Consider the following 24229-nt stretch of genomic DNA (forward strand, 5'->3'; position numbering starts at 1 on the left):
TAGAAGGGAAATAATAAAATATTTATTGTTTTATATTAATATTATTTTATTATTTCCCTTCTACGTGACTTTACCGAAAGAAGCAAGAATATAGTTTTAGTAGTGTTAAGCAAATTAAGTTATTTTTCATAATTTTTTTAAAGTATTTGTCAATTATAATCGTAGAGCTATTCCACACGAGGTAAATGTGCAGCCCTGCAATTAAGTCGCTCATGCCCCTGCTGGCAGAAGATCCTGCACGAGAGGGAGCGGTATATCAGTGGTTCTCAACCTTGTTTGGCTACTGCTGTACCCCTGGTAAATAAAATAGGTTCACTTTAGTTTCGAGTCGGTCCACAACCAGGATTGAACTTGCGACCTTCCGATTGCGAGCCGCTCACCACCGGATGGAAGAAACCAAAATGGAGAAGTACAGAGATGGCGGCGTTCCCTTACGGCGAGCTCCATGTCTTTTCGCGTCGCAGCGAAGGGATGAAACATATCTTTTAAAAAGATTGGTGGGTTTTACTATTTTTCGTGAACCTCCTCCGCTCGCCGGGAAACATTGTAAGCTGCTGGGAGAGTGAACGTCAACCGTCCCATAGTTCATTGAACGGTTTCAAATTTTTATTGCGCTAAGCGAGTTTGCGGGGTCGTGCGAGAGGCGCCGCCGTCAGCGGCACGTGCAGGCCCTAGTCCAGCAGTGGATGGAGCACGCCTGTTAAATGATGTTGATGATGAAATTTTACTTCCCGATTGTCTTTTAAACTTTGCAGTTCTCGAGAAGAAGATTTCGAGCCGTGCGAGCAGAGAGGAGCTGATTCGAAAAGGAGTCTTGAAGGAGCTCGCCGGGACAGGTGAGCGCCTCCACTGCTGCTGCCATCACCGGCCGGGCACCGCCACCCAAACAGAAAAGTAATAAATAAATAAATAAAATACACGAATTTGTCAGGGTTCCAAATTTTTGGAAATGACACAAAAATTACCCCGCAAAATAACTCAAATTGGGATCGCACGGAGCAGCAATATTGCCCCTATGTACGGTGCAAAAGAAGTTCAACGTACATACCCACCCACTGACCCACACACACACTCACCCACTCACACCCGCACCTCCGATTAGCACGGTTGGCTACGTACGGTGCAAAAGAAGTCCAGCATACATTCAGTACATAATTCAGAAAGTGAAATAAAGAATGAAATCAAGTTGGGCATGGACATCAGAGGACGGCTATGTGAGATTAACGAGAGAATTGAGGCCGATAGAGGGAAGGGGATGGAGAGGGAGACTGGGAATTAAATGATGGGGGCGAGATGAGAAGCCCTTTTTCAGAAGTGACAAAAATTGATAGCTCAACGAAGCGGCTTATCACGTGGAAATTTATAGCAGCCAAATACTCCAGCGCCGTCGTTCGTGATGATCGCCATGCGCCAGACGAATGGCGCGGACACCAAATGTGACTTGACTATTATTATTATTATTACTCTGCTGACTGCGAGCATTCGGGAAGGACATTCCCCTAACAACCTCGTGAAAATAACTCTTGAGAGCGGCACAGTCGGGACGTGACCGTGACGTATTTATTAAACGACCAAAAAAAGCACCGCCGCTCTGAAGGTCGTGCGGGCGCGAACGTGAGCAGGCGGCGAGAGCGTTGCTGCAGCAGGGCGAGGGATACGCCCGGTGCCACGCCGTGCTGTATCATCCGCCCGTCGTCCTCGTCCTTTACCGCGTAACGTCGCTTTCACGTAACCGAAGCTAAAATCTGAAACTATTTTTTATTTTAACCCCCCACTGAGCTGTGCAGCTCTTTTTCAGAAGCGACCTGGCTATCGCGAATATAGCCCAACGAAGTGGCTTATTATTATCGCGTGAAAGTTTCTAGCAGCGGCCAAAAACTCTGAACGCGTGATGTTGATTCTAAATGCGGAGGGAAAAACTGGAGGGCCCGGTGGAAAATCCACGCCAACACGGGGAGAGAGAGAAAGATGCAAACTGCAAATATACAGCAGCAGGCGTAAGGGTCGGGATCGAACCCACAACCTCCTGCATATCATCCATGAAAGAGTTTTTTTTTGTTAGATCGTGTAAATATAAATGTGTCGTTAAACCCGCCACCACCCGACGCAGCTAATTAGTAAGGTTTGTAACGTAAACAAAACGTGCCAATTAGTTATGAATTCAGCACTCACCGGTTGTGTGTTGGAGGGTAAACCCACTACAACATTTACAATTCGACTACCGTGACGTTTCGCCGGTAATTACAACAACAACAATAACCAGCCTCGTCACGCGACAACCAGAATTGTGGAGAAATCTTCCTCCTGTTTCAGGTCAGTTCATCAACATACATAATGTATGTACATTACATATGTACATTCTGCATACCGGGCGAGGGAGTTTAACATCTCACCACCACGGCACCCCAAAGCCGACAATGTGCAGCGGTCCGCTCCCGCCCCCCCTTGTTCCATTCATCAGAAAAAATATACCAAGATCCCCTCTATAGCCTTAGCAGACTGTTGGGGCAAGTGCTGCTTCGTGAGCACTTATTTAGTCCGCCACGGCACACGAGGGCATGGTATGGCCTGAACCCACACCTGGCCGTCTTTGCCTCCCCATGACGTATTTACACACCACATCAGATACTAATTTAAGGCTGAGTCGACCTAGGGGAGACCTAGGACCGGTTCATAAATTCGCTGCCACTCTTACTTGTCGTAGCTGGGAATAAAACTGGGGCCGCCACGTTCATTGCGCAGTGCACTAACCACTACACTACTGCTCCTTGCAATAGACGTGTGTGTACGCACACACGGAATATGCATTTAATGTCTACTCCCCGGGGTTAAGGCTCGCCGAGGATGTCCTTAAAACATAAACAGCATTGCCCTTTAAAACAAACACATTCAGATTCATATGTGAATGTTTAAATACTCAAAAACGCAAAATTAGCCAAATTACCAATTGATTGAAACGTTGAGCGATTAAAATAAATCGCCCACAATGTTTTTTAATTTAACCATGAATGTTACTTGAACCAAAAACCCACAAAGAAATCAAGTTTTGCCCCCAAAACATCTGAATATTCAGAATCTGGAAGATTCAATACAAACTCATCCCAAACCCCAGCGCGTGCACGTGTGTCCAGGAGAGATCTATGAAGTCCCCGTGCACCCTTGAGAGGGAATATAAACACTTGTCACGAGGATTCTGCTTTGTGCACAACGCACACTTTGTTGCCTCTTGAAATCCCTTTTGTCAGAGCCAGCAGAAGAACACTTATCGGCAGAGGCTATTTTTAGAATGATGATTTGTCGCCTTGCGACCGCACGCGGTACAGGTGCTGCCACCTTGCGAGCCGCGTCTCTCTCTCCATCGCAAGGGGCTGGGGAATGGCTCAAAGGCTCACGAGCTCATGGGCTCACGGGCTCATCGTGATTCTCGGCCGCTCGTTGGCTCCGGTGTACGTCTCGTTTCGCGTACACGTGACCCGGCGTAACGCAATTACCGTCGGAACACTGGCATCCCGTGTCAGGGCGTCTCGGTTCAAGCATCTCTTCTGAAAGCATTTTCGCTACAATTGGAGGATTCCCATCAGCGTGACCTCCTTGACTTGAGTGTCCCATCTTCAGATCGCACGCGGCTCTCAGAGACCCCAGGGGCAGCTGGCGATGAGACGTCAGGCGAATACGTCTCTCAGCAGCTGCGGTGCGTGTGGCCACTCGGCTGACGTGCCGTGCCCCCTTGCCGTGGCTTTTCGGTGGCCTTCGCGTGATGCACCGAGGGACAAATGAGGACTTGAGAATTAAAAGCAGGGTAACAGATGTTTCCCAGGCAGGGGGCTTTTGGCTGGCCATCGAACAAAGACGGTCACCGCATCGCGCGCTTTCAGGCGCCCTTCTGCGGCCGTCTGGAATCCCCTTCCTTCCGATAATAGGACCCCACTGGAGCTATGCACTTTTAAATATAAATAGAAAACTGATTTCTTTGGAACTCCTTTTTGTGTTTAGTTTGTTGTCCTTCCTCCGCACCTCCGATGAGCACGGTTGGCTACGTACGGTGTGAAAGAAGTTGAGCATACATAATTCACGAAATGAAAACAAGCTGAAATTAGGTTGGGCAAGGACATTGGATGATGAATGTGCAAGAATAACGAGGGAAAGGAGGCCAATAGAGGGAAGGGAATGGAGTGGGAGACAAGAAATGAGATGGTGGGGACCAGATGCGGAGGAGCGCATTGGATGGAGGTAGCAAGAGATTGTGAAACGAAACTATTTTTATTTTACCAGGTAAGGCCCACTCCATGTTTATAAATGTGGAGGGAAAAACCGGAGGACCCGAAAAAAAATCAATACGACCATGGGGAGAGAGACACGCAAACTCCAAATATACAGCAGCAGGCGTCAGGGTCGGGGTCGCACCCACGACCTCCTGTAGACCAGGCGAGGTAGTGAACATCTCCTAGCCACTGGGAAGAGGAAGGATTGGGAGTGGCCATTGCCCAGCACTGGGATGTTATCAGCTAAGAGAGAAAATACAGGCGGTCCCCGGGTGACGGAAGGGTTAGGTTCCCGAGAACGATGCATAACCCGAAATTTCCTTGTGTCGGAAACGGAAAAATGTTTCCCCCAAAATCCCATGGCCAGAAATGGTTGTGCCTACTCTACCGTCTTCTCTCAGTATTGTCTCGCGCTGTCGTCCGTTTTCTATCGCTACCTGTTCCGTATCGCTGTACATACGCTCTGCACTTTCATTTAATCGAATATCTACCTGAACACTCCCCATTATGAAACTAGTAGAGCATATGCTGTATCCAATTGTTTATGAATACCACGAAACATTGTAATAGTAATTGTTAACAGAAGGCAGTCACTTCCGAATGTTCCTTTACTGGTGCATTAGGCTAGGCCTCGACTTCCCCATTCGCTGTATGCTGAGACCATGCGCAATTGAAGTGTAATTGTGTTAAATAAAGCACGTACAGTAAATAACTCATGAAATAAAGTTAAAATTAAGAAAACTAGCAATAGAAACCTGGGAAAAGTTCTGAGCATAGAAAAAAACAATTATGTAATGCTACAAAAGGAAAATAATTACGTGATGCTACAAAAAATTCCATTTAGCTTAATCCGGTGAAACTCGGGCTCGGTGAAGGCGGCGTTTTTGTGGAGTGAAGCGTAAGGTGGCCCATGTCACGCCTCGCTCCGTGGTATTCATCCGCAACCTCACCGCGCTGCACTACTTGCTCTAACGCACAAACATTCCGCGTATAGATTTTTTAAAAACATGACTTATGGAAGAATTTCTGTAAAGTCGGATTTCCGTAAGTCGGGTCTTCCGCAACCCGGGGACTTACTATAACGTGTGCGGCGTGCCAATAAGCTGATGTGCGTGGTGTGCAGGAGGTCGTGGGTTCGACCCCGACCCTGACGCCTGGATATTTGGAGTTTGAATGTTCTCACCGTGGTCGCGTGGGTTTTTCTCCGGATCTTCCGGTTTTTCCCTCCTCACTAAGAAACGCGCGTATAGATTTTTTGGCTGCCATAAACTTCCACATTGTAAGCCACTTGCTTTGAGCTGTCATTTGTGAACAGGTCGCTTCTGAAAAAGATCTACACATCTCAGTGAGCCTTAACTGGTAAAATAAAAAAATAGTGGTCGTTTCAGTCGTGTTAAGTATTTACTGTTTAATGTTATTAAATAAATCAAAGCATTTTGTCAATTATAATATCATGGTTATTCCATACACGGTAAAGGTGCGGCTCTGCAATTCTGTCACTCATGCCGCTATTGGCAGAAGATCCTGCACGAGAAGGAATGTAAACCAGCATCTGTTCTCAACCTTATTTAGCTACTGCTGTTACCCCCCTTGTTGAATTTTTGTTTCAACCGAGTTACAGCCGCTTGCCTGCGCCCAACATGGTTCTGAGAAATAAATGCGCCAAAGGTGAACGTCAATATTTTAACCGATTGTCCATTTTTGTGAGGTATATCCTAAGTAGCCAGTCAGTGCAAGTGAATAAAGAAAATTCAACGGACGCTCTGCACGCATGACGTAGATTGTTCGTGCACGCTGGTTCCTCTTGGAAATTGCGAATGATCAATGAGTTTATAAAGGCCTTTCATATCGTTTTAGGCTACCATATGGATCTACATTTTATCGTCGTTATTTTAAGTTGGCAGATTCATACATAACTATTTACCAATGACTCATGTATTATATAATTTCACGTATTTATAAATCACCTCACGTACCCCCTGAGACATTGCGATGTGTACCCCAAGGGGCCCGCGTACCCCCAGTTGAGAACCACTGCTCTGGAGGGTCCATCTTGTGGGTATTTGGCCTACTCTTCCATGCTGTGAAGGCATCTTTGTGTAATGCGGGCGTAAACGGCTTCGCGGATATGACGTCATGGGGGGGAGGAGTTAGGTCACGTGGGAGAGAGGGGTGAGGTCTTAAGGGAGAGATACCGGAAGAGACGGGAGAGTGTGGGGGATAGAGTTAGAGTGAGGCCACGCAGGGCGGAGGTTGGAGAGTGGCGAGATCGCCACACACGCAGAGTAAGACTCGGCACCGTCGGCCAGCGGTGACCGAGCACGGAGGAACGAGGAGCAGTGGTGGAGCTGCAGTGAGGGCAGCCGGAGGACTGCACAGGGGATCTGCAGCGGAGCTGCAGGAGCGAGGAGGCTACGGGAGCGAAGGCAGCTGTGGAGTTGCCAAGCGGAGGGGCTCTGAGCGCGGGCCGTGTGGGACAAGTGTAAGAACCCAAATAAAGGACAACGGAGACAGACCCAGTGATCGAGTCCTTTATTACACTGGTGTCAGAAGTGAAACGGCATGTCAAAACAGCTCAGAAAAAAGACGATTCCTGCGCCATCATCTGCATCTTCATCCGACGACGACGACCTTCCTCAGGCGGTGGACTTGCCTGCGATGGAAGAGGAGATCCATGCGGGAACGAGTACGGGTCCGGGAGTCCAAGATGTCGCCGCGTCGGTGGACCCGTCTGCCCCAGAGGACGCGGATTGGCGATGGAGGCAGATGGCGGCGCAGCTGGAGATGCTGAAAATCGTGCTCGCGCAATTGTGCGAGCTCGTCACGCCGAGGACGGCGTTGGGGAGAGCCGATGGAGGTCCGCAGGTTGCTGCCTTGCCTCCGCTGTCGGCGCCATCGGCCACGCGGCAAGAAGACGCCATCTTGGGCGTGGCAGGAGAAGAACGGCGGGAAGCCGCCATCTTGTGCTCTCCGCGGCGAGGGGCCGCCATCTTGAACACGTTGCGATGTGACGCCATTTTGAATATGCCTCCTGGTGAGTCATCGGCTGAGGACGGTGCAACAAGGAGTCGGAGTCGTCATCTCACGACCGTTAAAGAATTCTCCATCGGGCGCGATTGGAGTGCTTTCGCCTGCAGATTTTTGGCGGCGGTACGCTCAGCAAGGTGGACGGACGCTGAGGCATTGGAGGTTTTACCGACTCTTCTCGATGACGAGTCAGTGAGATTCTTCCGTTCTATAAAGGCCGAGAAGAAGAAAACATTGAGAGGAGTTTTCGACGAGATGGCAGATGCATATGAGCCACCGGATGATGCTCATCGCCGGTTTGTTCAACGTCAGCGAGCACCCGAGGAGTCGCCGGTGGCATACAGGGGTGCGGTATTGGAGTTGGCCATGGCTGCATACCCGGAGACGGAGCCTGACCTTCTCGAACCTCTCATCTTGGGTAAGATGCTCGAGCTGTCCCGGGATTTGGGGATTCCTATGCCGGTGTGTGGCCACGAAAAGCTCACATCCCGGGCGGCCGCTAAATGTCTAGATGCCCAGTTCAACCTGCGCCGTTGGAAGCAAGTCACGGCGTGGACGGGGGGGCCCATCGTCGATTGAGGTGCCGTGGGTTGGGATCCCAAAAAGGCGGTGTACGTTCCTGACGGGGGGGGCCCGCAGGAGCTGACGGCTGCCTCTGCTCAGTGGTCGGCCCGCAGTAGGCCGGGGCCGCGATCTGCGCCGCCGCCATGGGAGCGTCGGGACGGGGGGCCTGCGGCGCGGCGCAACGACATCAACTGCTTCCGCTGCGGCCGTAAAGGCCATTACGCCAGGGACTGCTGGGCCCGTGTCCCGGGTCCGCCCCAGCAAGAGGCCTCGACAGCGGACGTGCCACGGAAGGATCCTCCAGGACAGGCAAGTCGGTGCGCACCAGACACCCGGCAAGGCTTGACACCTCACTCATCACCGTTGTCGTGCGATCCGGGTGTTGTTAATAACGGGGGGAGGCCATCGACTGGGCCACGTCGCTCAGTAACGCAGTAGCGTAAATTGGCACGGCGGGTCGTCGCGGCCGCTACTGGTTCGTCCACGGTACCTGGTTCTATACAAGGGGTGGACGTGCGTATTTTAGTGGATTCCGGGGCGTCCGCGACCATTATATCGGATGTAATTTTCCATCTGTTGGACATCCCACCTGAGGCCGTGCGTCCGGTTTACGATTCCTGCGTCGCTGCCAACGGGGGTAGCATGGGCATTGTGGGCCAGGTGGACGCTAAAATATATTTTGGGGGAGTGTCGGCCTCGGGAATTGTGTTAATTTCGAGGTCCCTTGCGGTTCCTTGCTTGTTGGGAACTGACTTCCTGGCCAAGATGCCCATTCTAATTCGAATTAATCAAAACTGCATTGAATTACTGGGTGGCCGAAAAATTACATTTCTACCGTCGCCCTGGGGGCGACCTGCTCCAGTCGCTCAGGTGCAGGCGCTGTCCGAGGTATCTGTTGATATTCCACCTGGCTCACAGATGCTTATCCCCTTGCGATATCGGAAGCCTGTACCTGGTCGTCAGGGTGCAATTGGGGTTTTGTTGTCGCCGTCCGCCACCATAACGGGCGGAGCGGCGCTCGTTGGGGCGCAAACTATTGTCCGGCCAGACCAGCAGCCGTTTCTGCAGGTGCTTAATGCAAGTACCGAAAATGTGTGTGTGCCGGCTGGTACGGTTGTGGCACATGCCACTACGGCGTTTACGGCACAAGATCATCTGGGCAGCCAGGTCATGGTTGGTGGTGTTTCAGGTCCTGGTGCCGCAGATAATCGCTGGATCGCCGAATTGTGTGGGGAAAATTCTTCCCTTTCCGGTGAACAACGTTGCGCGCTTCGCAAATTATTATTGAGTTATTCTGATGTGTTTAGCTCCGACGATTTGGACTTGGGACGCACCTCGTTGCTTTACCATCATATTGACACAGGGGACGCTGCCCCTATTCGGCTAAACTCGCATCGGATGAGTCCGGCGGAGCGAGATCAGGTTCGAGGGGCAGTGGATGACATGTTGGCTGCGGACATAATATCTCCATCTAACAGCCCATGGGGCGCGCCTGTTGTTTTGGTTAAAAAGAAGGATGGCAAATTGCGATTTTGTGTCGACTTTCGAAAATTTAATAAAGTGTCTGTGGCGGATGCGTACCCCCTACCGCGTATGGACGACTCCCTCGATGCCTTGTCGGGGGCGAAGTTCTTTGAAAACGCTAGATCTCTCTTCGGGATTCTGGCAGCTTCCCCTTGACGAGCCCTCGCGGGAGAAGACTGCTTTCCGTACGCCGCAGGGGTTATTCCAATTTAATTGTCTTCCGATGGGGTTGAATGCTGCCCCTGCCACATTTCAAAGGTTGATGGAGTTGGTGTTAACGGGGTTGCAGTGGGAGACATGTCTGATATATTTAGATGATATTATCGTCTTCAGCCGCACATTTGATGAGCATTTACTGCGGTTGGAGGCGGTGTTCGCCAGGATGCGTTCCGCAAATTTGAAATTTAAGCCTAAGAAATGTCACCTACTGCAACGGTCCGTGCGCTATTTGGGGCATATCGTCAGTGCGGACGGGGTGGCCACGGATCTGGACAAGACAGCATGCGTCCGTGACTGGCCAACCCCGGCCACGGTGGGGGATGTACGTCGGTTTTTGGGGTTTGCCTCATATTATCAGAGGTTTGTTCCGGATTTCGCGACGATCGCGAGGCCCTTGCACCTCCTTACGGGTAAAGGAAGGAAATTTGCTTGGAGACCGCCAGAAGAGGCGGCGTTTCAGGGCCTGCGCGATCGACTGGCTACGGCACCGACGTTGGATTATCCTGATTTCGATCACCCCTTCATTCTGGATACGGACGCGAGTGACATGGGCATTGGGGCCGTGTTGTCTCAGTCAAAAGGTGGTGTGGAGCGCGTGGTGGCGTACGGTAGCCGGCTTTTGTCTCCCGCAGAAACCCGCTACTGCGTCACATGCAGGGAACTTTTGGCAATTGTTTTCTTTCTCCGCCAATTTCGACCGTATCTCTCCGGTCGTTCGTTTATTGTACGCACGGATCATGCGGCCTTGCAGTATGCTCTCAAGATGGACCAACCATCCGGCCAGTTGGCGCGGTGGTTGGACACGCTGCAAGAATTTTCCTTCCAAATTCACCATCGGAAGGGTGTGCGTCACGCGAATGCGGACGCGCTTTCTAGGTTGCCGCAGCGATCCCCTTGCGCGTGCGCGTCTGGGACGCATAGATGTGCGCCGATTCAGCAACCCCCTCAGCCTGTTGCGTTGGCGGTCGACGTGCCTGACGCTCCAAAGGAGCCGGGACCGGCTGATGGGATTTTGAATCTTCCAAGGGCTGTGTGGATTCGGGAACAAATGTTGGATGATTCATTTGTCACGTTACGGAATCGGACTGCGAAGAAGAGTGGGGGACTGGGTACAGGGGGTATGCCGGAAACCGCTCTCCGCGATGGTCTGCTGATGTGGAGGGAAGGGTTACAGGAACGCTGGCGTCTGGTTGTACCGGCATCCTTGCGGTACGAATTGATTAGGACTCTGCATGGGGACACGCTTTTACATCTGGGGGTGCAGAAGACCCGATTGACGCTGCAGCGAGACTACTTTTGGCACGGCATGACAACGGATGTCGTCGGTCACGTTCGCGCGTGTCCCGATTGTGCCCGGCGAAAACCACCTAAACAACTATATGTGCCGCCCATACAGCCTATTCAGGTGTCTAGAGTTAACGAATTGGTGGCGTTGGACATTTTGGGACCCTTCCCGCCATCCGCTAAGGGTAATAAATACTTGCTAGTTGGGGTGGAGTACCTCTCCCGCTGGCCGATGGCCTGGCCTTTGCCTGACCAGTCAGCGGCGTCTATCACAGACGCCTTTCTATTCGGGTACGTTATGGACAAGGGGGCGCCGGAGAGGCTCCTCACAGACCAAGGCCGGAATTTTTCTTCTAAAATATTGGGGGAGGTGTGTGCGGCTCTTGGAACTAAAAAGATACGGACATCTCCCTACCACCCACAAACGGATGGTATGGTCGAACGGCTAAATCGGACTTTGTCCGCCATGTTGTGTCACACCGTGAGTGAAAAACAATTGGATTGGGATTTGCATATCCCTGGGGTACTTTCGGCATACCGAATGACGCCGCATGCGGCTACAGGATATTCTCCGTTTTTCCTTATGTACGGTCGCGAAAACGTGCCGCCAATGGATGTGCAGTTGGGAACTGGAGTGAGGGGACCTGCTAAGCCTCTTCCTGATTACATTCAGGATACCGTTCGCCGGGTTACTGAGGCGCGGGAAGGGGCCCGCATGGCTACTGCCAAAGCCCAGGCCCGGAACGAGCGGTGTGCTCGACGCTCAAAGGGGGAGTGCCCCTGGAAGGTGGGGGACATGGCCTGGCTCCATTGCCCGCAGGTGAGGCCAGGTACCTCTCCTAAATTACACAAACCATTGCAAGGGCCGGTTCGCCTCATCGAGGTTCCCAACCCACAGTCCGCGCGTGTTCGGTTTGGATCTCGGCGTTGGTTCGTTCACACGTCGCGCTTGAAACCATATGTGGCCCCTCGAAACGATGCGTCATCTCCTGATGTTGCCTTGCCGGGGTCTGTGGCTGCCGACTCATCCTTGCCTGTGCCTGTTGACCTTGCAAGAGCGCCTGTCGTGCCTTTTACAGACAAGCCGGCCGTGACATTGCTGGAGACAGGAGACTCTACTCGGGGTGTGCCTACCACGGCTGCGGGGACTCCGAGCCCCGCCGCCCTTCCGACCCCGTCGCAGACACGATCGCGACGCACCCCCGACGCTGGGCCTTCAGGGACACGGGACCGGGACGTTGACGGGCCTCCAATAGCGACAGGAGGACTTCATCCTGTCGCTCCTAAAACCCCGTCACGTTCCCGGTCTGCAGGAGGGCCGCCGGCCGTCCGGGACGGACCGGCGACCCGAACGCGCTCAAAGTCCCTTACATTTCGTTGAATTTTACTGTTGTGTTTTGTTGTTGTTGTTGTTATATTTATTGTATGCTTCGTTGTCCTTGAATGTGTGATGGTTGTGTTCGCTCGCATTACTTGTCTCGTTATTGTTCAGCCGAGGTCGGCTGGATTTTCTCTACGGGGGAGGGTGGTGTAATGCGGGCGTAAACGGCTTCGCGGATATGACGTCATGGGGGGGAGGAGTTAGGTCACGTGGAAGAGAGGGAGAGATACCGGAAGAGACGGGAGAGTGTGGGGGATAGAGTTAGAGTGAGGCCACGCAGGGCGGAGGTTGGAGAGTGGCGAGATCGCCACACACGCAGAGTAAGACTCGGCACCGTCGGCCAGCGGTGACCGAGCACGGAGGAACGAGGAGCAGCGGTGGAGCTGCAGTGAGGGCAGCCGGAGGACTGCACAGGGGATCTGCAGCGGAGCTGCAGGAGCGAGGAGGCTACGGGAGCGAAGGCAGCTGTGGAGTTGCCAAGCGGAGGGGCTCTGAGCGAGGGCCGTGTGGGACAAGTGTAAGAACCCAAATAAAGGACAACGGAGACAGACCCAGTGATCGAGTCCTTTATTACATTTGGAATGGGTGGGAGTGCCCACACTGCATGCCACCACTCTGCTGACCGACTTGTTTGCGTCTTTCCCCGGTGCCAGACGACCAGACGCCGTCACCATCCGAAACCTCCGAGGAAGAGGCCCATGGGACTCCTGGAGCGGCCAATCAAGAGGCAGAGGCACAGGAAGGTGCGGAGACTCCTGAACATAGCCAATCGGATCCCACAAGTGAGGACCAAGATAAAAGCAAAGGTACATGTGCTTTGCCTGGAAGATAAAAAATAAAAGCCTTTGGGTCGATCTTTGCAGTTGTGTCACACGGTCGCTGTTGAAACTTGCTGACCCGCCCATATTGGAGATCTGTGAGAAAGAGCTTCAGAGCTCCTCGGATTCCTCCGGCAATCCAAATAAATGCTCGGAGGATTCCTACTGAAGTCCGGTATAGCACCGTCTTAGTTTGGCTAAATTCCAGCTCTTAGAATTAAAAGTGTCAGTTTGATTAACAATTTACACTGTGGCAGGGCCGTGTGGAAAAGCGTTGTCCTCTACTCTCAACCAGGCATTCCCGGGCAAAATAAACACATTGTCCTGCGGAGGGAGCTGGTAGGAACATTGGGTTGCTCGGTCAATGGCCAGGGTCAACGGCGGCGTGGTGTATTCCGCAAATATGGCCGACTGTGAGGGCGGGCACAAGCCGGCGTGAGTAGGTTAAACGTTGAGTTTTATAAGGGCACCACGGGGTGACCAGCCCCTCCCCACCCAGCCCCACCTTCCCCTCCCCACCCAGCCCCACCCTCCCCACCCTCCCCTCTCCACCCAGCCCCTCCCCACCCAGCCCCTCCCTGCACGACGGACGGACACAATAATCTCCTGTGGGCTGGTGGAACCAGTGGGTTCCTACCAGCATTTCAGAATTCCCTCCTGCTTCACTCACAGCACACACGAACACTGTTTGTTCTCGTAACATTCTGACCTGCCCCGACTGGACATCTGTGAAAAAGAGCTTTATAGCTGATCGGATTCCTCCAGTATAAATAAATCATCTGAAGAAAAAAAAAATTCTGATTTATATATAGATATTGCTACCACCATGGTTCCTGTTCCCGTGAACTCCACTCTCGTTGATTCCTCCACCTGTGTTGAAGACTCGGTCTCTAGCAGACGCTGACTGCTGCGCCTCATCCATCGAACTGTGTTCAACCACCACCAACACTGCCGATTACAACACGCTCATGCACTCACTCACACACACACAACACACGGGCAGACGTGCACGTAACCTGTCGACTTGGAACGTTGCACCAACGTCGGGTCCAACAGTTCCAAGCACGTGCCAACATTGGGCAACGTCACTTGGTTTCACTGGGTATAGATGCAAAGACAAAGATCCCCCGTATAGCCTTAACAGACTGTAGGGGCAAGTGCTGTTAGTGAGCACCTATGAAGGCCGGCACGGCACACAAGGGGGTGGGTGGCCAGCACCGCACCCGACCGCCTTTGCCTCCCCAGTGGCAATGTTTTTCACATCGCACCAGGTACTCATTTGAGGCTAAGTCGACCTAGGAGAGTCCAAGAACCGGTTCAGATAATCGTCACTCGTGTTGGCCATGAGTGTGTTAGTAGCGCAGCGCACTAACCGCTGCACTACCACTCCCTCAGCCACCCACTCACCTACTCACGCAAACACCATACTTCAGATCAAAACCACCCACCCTCCACACTGCAGGTCAAAACACTTCTCTCTCCCCTTCTTCCCTCGCACCACTCCACTCTGGATTCTCTCTCTCGCCATCTCTCCCCCCCCCGCCCCCTCCCCCCCTAAAGCTCGTCCGATAATACCGGTCCCCGACCCATCCCACAGAAACCAAGGACGCCAGCGGGAGCCAAACAGACGAACAGACGCAGCCCGCGTCGCCCGCGCAGCCCAGGAGGTCGGTGGGCCAGGCGCCGGAGGCGGCGGCCGATGCGGCACACCCGACCAAGGAGGCCAGTAGCGGCTGCCCGGCCAAGCAGCCGCCGGCCCTTCCCCCGAAGCCCTCGACCGCCGGCGGCGGCAGTGGGGCCAAGACGGCCGCCGCTCTAAGCGCAGGTAAGTTCCCTGCCGCCCGTTTAGCCGGTCCGCCGCTGGGCGAGCGCCGTCCCCCACCGTACCTCGCCAGCCCGCCGGGTCAGCACGGGGCTGGCGAGGGCGGGCGAGGGCGGGCGAGGGTGCGTTTGCAGCGACGGGTGTTTGGCTGCGCCGCTCTCTGCCGCGGGAGGGAGTTGTCCCCGCCAATGAAGGGTGATCCTATCCATGGCTCATTCTGCGGGGGGTTCTCACCTGGCCATATGTGGGAAGCCAATAGTGGTTTCCCTATGGATAGGGGCACCATGGTGACGAGATGTTATCTACCTCGCCTGGTATGCAGGAGGTCGTGGGTTCGATCCGAACCCTGACATGTTTTGCATATTCTCCCTGTGGTTGCGTGGATTTTTCTCCAGGTCGTCCGGGTTTTCCCTCTACATTTAGAAACATGCTTTTAGAGTATTGTTGGTGCTATAAATGTCCACGTGATAAGCCACGTGGTTGATCTATCCTTTGTGGCCAGGTCACTTCTGAAAAAGAGCTACATAGCTCAGTGGGACCTTGCCTGGTAAAATAGAGTTTAGTTTTTCTTAAAAAATGTTTGACAGTTTCGTTGTATTGCTGGGCCACAGCAATGCCCACATCCCCGAGAATAAAAAAATAGAAAATGCACAAAATCCTTGTTCTACATGACATATGTTAGTTAAACATCGCCAGTGATTAGGAGGTCGATGTCGGAGTTCTAATTGAAAGCCACTCATGGTTCCCTGTCTGCACGGAAACGGTTTAGTTGAGATCGACTCACCCCACCAAATTAATGGGAAATTTCCACCACTGGCTCATGGCCGTGACACGGAGATGAGCACCGTCTCATTTGAGCAGCAAATCACTTTGGACACGGAGGGCGGCGTGAGTCTCGCTGTGCGATCGTGGTAAGTGGACCAGGCGCTTTATGCAAGCAGCTGACGCGAGTCCCCTGCATTGACATGGAACCTCCAGAGGCAGTGTCGCTGCTGAAGGGCCTCGGTAAAAACTTGATGCTTGTCGACAGGCTCGATGCCTGAATTATTCTGAAGCCCAGGTTTGGATGCTCAGGGTTGCTTGGGGTTGCTCAGGGTTACTCAGGGTTGCTCGTCTCTCCGCTGCAGGCGAGTGCTCGGGGCCACCCCAGAAGGGCCCGGGGTCGACCAGGGCCTCTCCGCCCGCGGCCTACAAGCGCATGGGCGTCTGCTTCGCGCCGGCCTCCATGGAGTCGGCCATCCTGCGCATGCAGCAGCAGCTGGCGGTACGCTGCGTACGCACGACACGCACAGCACCTGCTGCACGCCCGCGCGGTGCCTTGTGCCCTGTGCACACTCACGGCGTTGGGATACTCTGCGCACACACGGGGCACACACACTACACGGAACACGCCGTGCACACTACATGGCACACGCTCCGCACCTCCGATTAGCACGGTTGGCTATGTACGGTGTAAAAGAAGTTCAACGTACATACATACACACTCACCCACACACTCACCCACTCATCCACCCACTCACCCCCCGCAACTCCGATTAGCAACGGTTGGCTACGTACGGTGCGAAAGAAGTTCAACGTACATACACAGTCATCCACCCACTCACCCACACACACTCACCCCCGTACTTCCTGTTAACACCGTCGGCTATGTACGGTGCAAAAGAAGTTTAACGTACATATGTACAGTCTTCTTAGGAGGTGTAAAGGGAAACGACGTGCCAACGTGCGGCAACGCAGCCGGAACCCGTCACCAAGCTCTGTGGCCCCTACATTGGGACGTTAGCGAGTGATGAAACGGGTGGGATGACACCAAAGTTCCCCCGGAGAAAACCTATGCGTGCCAAAGAGACTCTATCCCCGTACTGATGGAAACAGTCGGAGATTCATCCACCTGCTGTACCTGGCAGCCAGGGTATGTCAACCCGGACGCCCATGGGAAGGGGAATTCGTGACGTGTGTGAGTGATCCACAGTGCTGGATTGCAGACCGCGTGCGTAGCCACCGCCACCACCACCACGACCACCCAACTGAGTACCAGTGAACTTTCAGCGAGCTCTCGCCTGGTTAAACAAAGATACAACAACAAATACATTTCTTTGACAAGTCTATGCAAATTCATGGTTTTCTTGATTGGAAACTGGCTTGCACGTGAGAACTTTTACTTGCTGGAAATGGCGATAATTTGAGACAGCAGCATAATCACACTTGCCTTTGTGCACTCGCATGTGTCATTGCAACCTCGTTAATTACGTAACATTCTCTTTCATTCAATGATTCCCCTAACATGGATAATTGGCCTAAAAGTCACGAGCGTGTCAGACGTTGCATAACGTTTTGATTATTTCGGGTGCCGCTTGCGAAAGCGTTTTATGAAGAGTTATCTTGAAAAGAGCTGGAATATTCTAATTCATGCCTTTAACAATACAGGCTTTTTAGATTATACTTTTTTTACAACGGCAACTTGGGTGACCGCACTTTCTCAAGGGCAGTTTCAAATACCTTACAATGTAGTTGTGCTTTTCTGCTCCTGGTCTGCCTCCAACACACACGTTTTAGATAATATTTGGTGGTGTTTTTTATGTTTGGCACAACATTCCCATGCTGCTAGATTTTGGCTGGGTCTTTCCGAGTTCGGTGACCCGTAAAACAATACCGCACACCACATCCAGTATGCCTCTTACTGTGGCTGGTCCGACACTGGTCTGACACTGGTCTGACACCGGTGAGACAAGGGCATAAAGAAGGCTGCTGCCTCTGGTGTAGGCCAATCAGCTTCAAAGACAAATACATATATTATCAGAGCATGTTTGTTTGCATGTTCACCACTAGAATGTGTGGTTAATGCAGACTTGATTCCTTGCAAAAGGTTTATATTTGCCAGAAAGGGTATAAAAGCTATTGTTATATTTTCATACTTTGGTACTGGCAAAAAAGTCCCATTTTGTAGCTGCTCACCACGAGCTATAAATGCTCTGAGAGTGGCATTGTCTTTGTACTGTTCACCTTCTGGCGTTCTCTGGTCTGACACTGGTGAGACTAGGCCGTAAAGAAGGCTTTCTCTGGTGTAGGCCAATCAGTTTCAAAGACATTGTATATATTTTCAGAGCTTGTGTGTTTGCATGTTCACCACGCGTACGTGTGGTTAATGCAGGACTTGATTCCTTGAAAGAGGTATGTATTTGGTGTTTGAACATCTTAACAGCTGTTTTATTGCCAGAAAGGGTAAAACCTATTTTTTCTTAAATCAAAAATACATCATTACCATTGTGGGGTTATAATCAACATGGTCACCCACAGGCTTCATCGGCCGCAAGGCCCAGCGGGGGCCTGCACTTCCTTTCTCAGCCTGCCAGCTTGCCTGGTTGCCAGCCGACTCAGCAGAGTCCACAGAGCTCGCAGCCCCAGCAGCCCCAGCTCCATCATCAGCCCCATCAGCAGCAGCATCATCAGCAGCAGGCGCCGCCGTCTTCCTTGGCGTCGCAGGCGTTCCTCCTGCAGCCGCCCAGCAGCGTGATTGAGGAGCTGAACAGAGCGCTCGCCAAGGCTGCGCAGAGGATCGAGGGCTACACCGTGGCCATGCCGAGGTGTGGGCTGCCTGCTCCACCATCCCGAGTGGCGGCCCGGTTCAGACTTTTGCGCAGCGTTCGCGTTGCGATGCCGCATTGGTAGTGGCGCACAAATAACAAAAGCTCGCGTTCATCAGTCGCAACGACTGCCCTTGAAGTAACAGATGTAATAATAATGAGCGTCGCTTTGGGCGATGGCCCTTCTGTGTAGCGGAGAGATAGAGAGGCCAGAGTGGTTGAGTGAACAATAGAGACTGCACTGTGGGGGCTTTCATAGAAATGCCATTTGAAAGCGTTTCTAGATGAATAATCGAGAATTGTGCAGAGTGTTTGTGTGGAAGCTAAGGCTGTCGTCACATGCCCTGATTTGACCGGGAATGTCTGGGTTTCAGGTCAGCTCTCCATTGTACTCCTGAAGCATTTGTGTAAATCCCCGTTTTGTCCCGGGTTAAACATTTTTTTGTCCCAGGCAAACTTGAGAATTCCGCTCACCTCTCCCCGTATTAATCTTGATTTGAAGCTTTCGTGACTGCAGGAATTCATACTCTTTGGTTCTTTCGGTAAAGTCACATAGATAGAAAAATCACTAATAGATCACGACGTGTCGATCGCAACACAAGCAATCGTCTTCAGGTGAAAAAATACAGCAGGCGGACTGCTGAGGCAGGAAGAAATGTAGCGAGAGAGCTACTGCAGCCAAAGGGTATATACGTTTGAGGTGGGTACAACCCAAGGGTAAGTGGGCCGGGCTAGAGATGGAATTTGCAAGTAAATGTAGGAACCGGAACCTCACCACGGCGATGCCACGTCAGGTGGCCCTGTCAAGCGAAGCACCCCCTGGGCCCCGCGGACTGACGCTCTTCTCCGTGGGCCCACTTGCTTCCTCCCCCGCAAAGGTCGACGTCGTCGCTGAGGCTGGAGAAGGAGTGCCCGACGCCGCGGACTACCAACACGGGCCTCGCGGACACGACGGAGGCTCCCCCGCCCGCGCCCGCCTCTGTGGCCTTTCCAGCGGAGGAGAACAAGGAGAACCGGGAGAACGACGGGGGTGGGCCCTGGCTGCACTGGGAGCACGGCGACGAGATCGAGGCCTACAGTACGTGGCGCGGCCATCGGCTAACGCGTTGCCCGGAAAAACGCGTCGCAGATGACGGGACGCCGCGGTGGCTAGGAGACGTTTATTCCCTCGCCTGGTGTACAGGAGTTTGTGGGTTCGGTCCCGACCCTGACGCCTGCTGTGTATTTGGAGTTTGAATGTTCGCCCCGTGATCACGTGGACTTTTCTCCGGGTCCTCCGGTTTTGCCCTCCACATTTAGAAACATGCATTTAGAGTATTTGGCTGTAATACATTTCCGCATGATGAGCCACTTCATTGAGCTACCATTTGTTATAGCCAGGTCGCTTCTGAAAAAGAGCTCTACAGCTCAGTGGACCTTACCTGGTAAAAAAAAATGTTCAGTTGTACATCCTAGCTCGTCAGTCACAGTGATCTCCTCCTGCTGTTGAATTGAGCGTTGAGGCATAGGTGCTCATCTCCCTGCAGTGGTCGAAATTCCACGTTCCTTCGGGACAACCACCCTTGACCTCCCCCACAAAGTGGTTCTCAATTTTGTTGACCCCAGAGGGATGATGGACTGAGTTGGCTCCCAGCTAGGATTTGAACTTGATTGGTAAGCGCCTGGTTAAATACGCTGGGCAATTGATGGATTTACAGTCATAAGTTTGTGACCTTCAAACTGATTGGGTTTCATCAGCATGAACGAAGGGTCGGAGTTTGGCCTCATGAGAGTAACTCGCACAGGCCGAGTGTCCTGCTTGGGATGCTTCCCTGCTTCCCATCGCCTGCCGTTTACCCTGAGCAACAAGTTGGGACAACTGGCTTTATCGCTGACCATTCCCACTCCCCCATGAATCCTTACGTCCATCAGGCCTCCATTACATCCCCAACACTTTTACAGCTCTCCACCATTGATCCCTCATGCCAAGCCCAGGATAGCACGCTCATTGAGTGCACTGAAAGTGATATATCACCGTCTCCTCTACATACCGATACATCTTCATTGATGGCCAAGTCGGCCAACTGCAACCTTGATTATTCTAAACCTGGAAGAAAAAAAATAATCCGTCTCTGCTAATAAGTTATATTTAATAGAAAATGTGTCTTGGTTCGTGAGGTCACAATCAACAACAGCTTGCATACAAACATAATTCGTGACCTTTGTTACGTCATTCTGTTCTGTTCAAGTGTGTGAATGGCAGCAATGCGTTCAGGGATACATTCCAATGTCGAGGTCTGTTAGCCACGACGAGAGGGTTTCACCAGAGAGAGAGAGAGTTCGTGTCGTGTCGCTCCTCCTCTGTTGAAGTAGGGCAGACCCCAGCGGGTTTATTACACAGTCCATAGTTTGGGTTGCATGGCCAGTCATGTTTTGGCTTGTTTTTAATGCATCTCTATGGGTCTCTATGTGCCTCTATGTATCTGAATGAGTATTTATACAAGTATGTTGAACTTCTTTCGCACCGTACATAGCCAACCGCGCTAATCGGAGGTGCGCGAGAAGGACTACAAACTAAACACAAAAATCGGTTCTACAGAAATGAGTTTTCAATCTCGATTATTTAAAGGTGGATAGCTCCAGTGGCTTCCTCACATCGGAAGGGAGAACGTTCCAGACGGCCGCGGAAGCGCATCTGAAAGCGCCGCGCGATACGGTGACCGTCTTTGTTCGATGGCTAGCCAAAAGCCGCTACCGCGAGGATGCCCAGAGTTTGCATGATGATGATTTGTGGCGACCACTTTGTGTGTATTGAGCACGACCTTAACGTGTATTCGTTCGACAACCAGCCAATGCAGCTCGGTGAATACTGGACGGACACGGTCGGATCTATGTACCGTACAGCAATCCCTCGTCAACAGCGGTTTCGAGTATCCACGCATAATCTTACGTATACCGTTTTACTGGTAGGAACCTCCTGGTTACACCAGCCCACAGGGGATTATTGTGTCCGTCCGTCGTGCATCCAAAAATGGGAGGGGTGGGGCTGGGTGGAGGGGAGGGGAGGGTGGGGAGGGGCAGGGTGGGGAGGGGCTGGGTGGGGAGGGGAGGGTGGGGAGGGGCTGGGTGGGGAGGGGAGGGTGGGGTGGGGCTGAGTGGGGAGGGGCTGGTCACCCCGTGGTGCCCTTATAAAACTCAACGTTTAACCTACTCACGCTGGCTTGTGCCCGCCCCCACAGTCGGCCATATTTGCGGAATACACCACGCCGCCGTTGACCCTGGCCATTGACCGAGCAACCCAACGTTCCTACTATCTCCCTCCGCAGGAATGTGTTTGACAACCATGGTACACAGTTTCGCGTAACCACAGTTTCATTTTCCCCACTCACCGCGATTTCAAATCTCCAGCCCTGTTCCAGCAATCCGCCACCAGGGGCGCGTCAAGCGCGTGTCTAACCCACCACGCTTGCCTTTGCGTGTAGTACAATACTTTGGTTTAACACGCAGGCTTTCACGACCAATATCATCCGTAATATCGAATTTTTTTTGGGGGGGGAGGGGTTAGATCGCGTAAATACAACGCCACTTAATGACACATTTATATTTAGGCGATTTAACCCATAAAACCCGATGTTATGGAGTACGGTACACATCAGCGTCGTTCAGTTGTTACGCAGCAGTCTCTCAAATCGTAGAAATGCTCGAATTTATACCTCGTGAAAGTTGCAGCGCAATTACTGCACAATATTACTCACTTTTTATCCCTTAATCATGGCCCCTAAGCGTCGAGCTGGTGGTGGTGAACGTGAGCGTAGTGTTGTCTTTAGAGAAACAAGTTCTAAGGAAGAAGGAAAGCCCCTACCAACCCTCCCCTAATATCAACGTCACTGTCATCGTTATCTGGAATTCGCTACAATATGTATGTTGAACTTCTTTCACACAGTACGTAGCCGACCCGTGCCGATCGGAGTAGCAATGTTAAATGTCATTCAAAAGTATTTGTGTTCACTATTAATGTGAACATAATTTTAGTTCACACAGAGTACGGTATGTTTGACAGTTGCAGTACAAACTAGATTCAAAGCTTTCGTGACCGCAGGAATTAGTATTTGGTTCATTCGGAAGAAGTCACGTAGAAAGAAATTAAATAATAATAGAAGCTTGTGTTGCAATCGAAACGTCGTATTCTATTATTATTTTACTTATTTCTACGTGACTTTACCGAAAGAATCAAATAGTAGTTACTGTACATATTTTTCACGTTTGCTGAACGCATAGGATGCGGTAGTTAGGCCGTGGAACCTAACCCCCTACTTTCCATAAACCTTTAGTCTTGCTAACCGCGGCGGTTTGCAGGAAGGGATCGCTGTGTTTATGGGTTTCTTATCGGTCCATAGTTTTGGTGCATGGCCCTGATCACACTGTGGCTCATCTTTAATGCATCTCTATATGTCTCTGCGGGTCTCTATGTATCTATACGTGTCTCTGGGTGTCTCAATGAGTCTCCGTCTATGTGTGTCTCTGTACGGTCCAAAAATTGGGTTGCATGTCCACGATCGCACGGCGTGTCCGCGATCATGAGGAGTAGACATGGACATAGATGATGTGGACATTCAGGTGAAACATTCCCGGGTAAAGGGAACAGCATTAGACACCTTCCCTGATGAAACTTGGGGAGTTTTTCCAGTGCTTGATTTTAACCAGAACAGTCCGGTACACCACCAGCCATTATTTTGGCACGCAACTTCCATACTGCCGATCACGTAGGATCACACATCCTAGGGGTAGTGCCTTGTGCGGATAATCCCTGCTTCCAAGACAGCCGAGCAGCATTCCAGAGAACGTCGAGCTGAAAGTGTAGCCCCCCCCCCCAACTCCCGGTGTGCTGCGACGAGGTTGTCTGGTCACAACAACGAGGTTGTTGTCACGTCTTTAGGGGGGGTGGTGGTAATCAAGCTGCTGCTGCGACGTCGCCACCGTCACCTGGAGAGACCCCTCCGCTGGGGTGGGACGCGGCCGCACCGTGGTGCCCGCTCACCGCCGCCGCCACCAAGGGGAGTTCACCGTGACCCCGGACGGTGACCTCTCACATCGGGTGGGGTGTGTGCCGCGTGCGCTTTTACAGCAGGCCTGGCGCGGAAGGTGGCCCGGCGCGACTCGCTGGCCGCCAAGCTGCGGAACCGGCCCAGCAAGGAGGAGCTGGAGAGGAAGAACATCTTGCCGCGGCAGTCGTCGGTCGAGCGGCAGGAGCAGCGGCAGCAGATCGGCACGAAGCTGTCGCGGTACGGAAACGCCGCACGCTCACGCACTCACACAAAGACAAGATTCTACCCCTCCACCGTTAGGGTGAGTGCTGTTAGCAAAGCACCGACGAAGGCTGTCGCGGTGCAGTTTGCCAAAAATGTAGTTGGCATCAAGACGGCAATTACCGCCCCCCCCCCCCCCAATACTGGGAAACCTTGGCAGGACGCTTCTGAAGAAGAGTCGTGAGACTCGGTTGGGGCTTTCTTGGGTCACGATAATTATTGCCACGGACGAATGTGCTCGTATTCTCCGAGTGCTCTCTTTGGCGAGCTAGGAGTGCAGGACGAGTTGGGGGGGGGGGTGTCCCGCACGTGGCGTGAGCTGTAAGCAGCGCCGGCGCCACGGGAATTGGCGGACCGTTTCTTGCGGATTATATCGGCGTTTACGACGGCGCGCGGGGGGGGGGTGGCTCGTCCGCAGGGTCCGGGGGGCGTGGTGGCCGTGGTCCAACCTTGTTGGGT

The 24229-nt window shown here is 52.4% G+C and overlaps 1 protein-coding gene across 2 annotated transcripts in view; it reads left to right on the forward strand.

The window, feature by feature from the left end:
• The window catches only part of LOC144940601 (phosphatase and actin regulator 1-like), a 98053-nt gene that overhangs the window by 49399 nt on the left and 24425 nt on the right, over positions 1 to 24229 (forward strand). For both annotated transcript variants that reach the window (XM_078866834.1, XM_078866833.1), the window contains 7 exons: positions 756 to 836; positions 12915 to 13067; positions 14677 to 14904; positions 16029 to 16165; positions 18199 to 18485; positions 19364 to 19563; positions 23590 to 23746. In XM_078866834.1, coding sequence (XP_078722960.1) covers positions 756 to 836; positions 12915 to 13067; positions 14677 to 14904; positions 16029 to 16165; positions 18199 to 18485; positions 19364 to 19563; positions 23590 to 23746 — 1243 coding nt within the window. The remainder of the gene's footprint in view (positions 1 to 755; positions 837 to 12914; positions 13068 to 14676; positions 14905 to 16028; positions 16166 to 18198; positions 18486 to 19363; positions 19564 to 23589; positions 23747 to 24229) is intronic.

The sequence above is a fragment of the Lampetra fluviatilis genome, chromosome 23, assembly GCF_964198595.1.
Source record: "Lampetra fluviatilis chromosome 23, kcLamFluv1.1, whole genome shotgun sequence".
NCBI lineage: Eukaryota > Metazoa > Chordata > Hyperoartia > Petromyzontiformes > Petromyzontidae > Lampetra > Lampetra fluviatilis.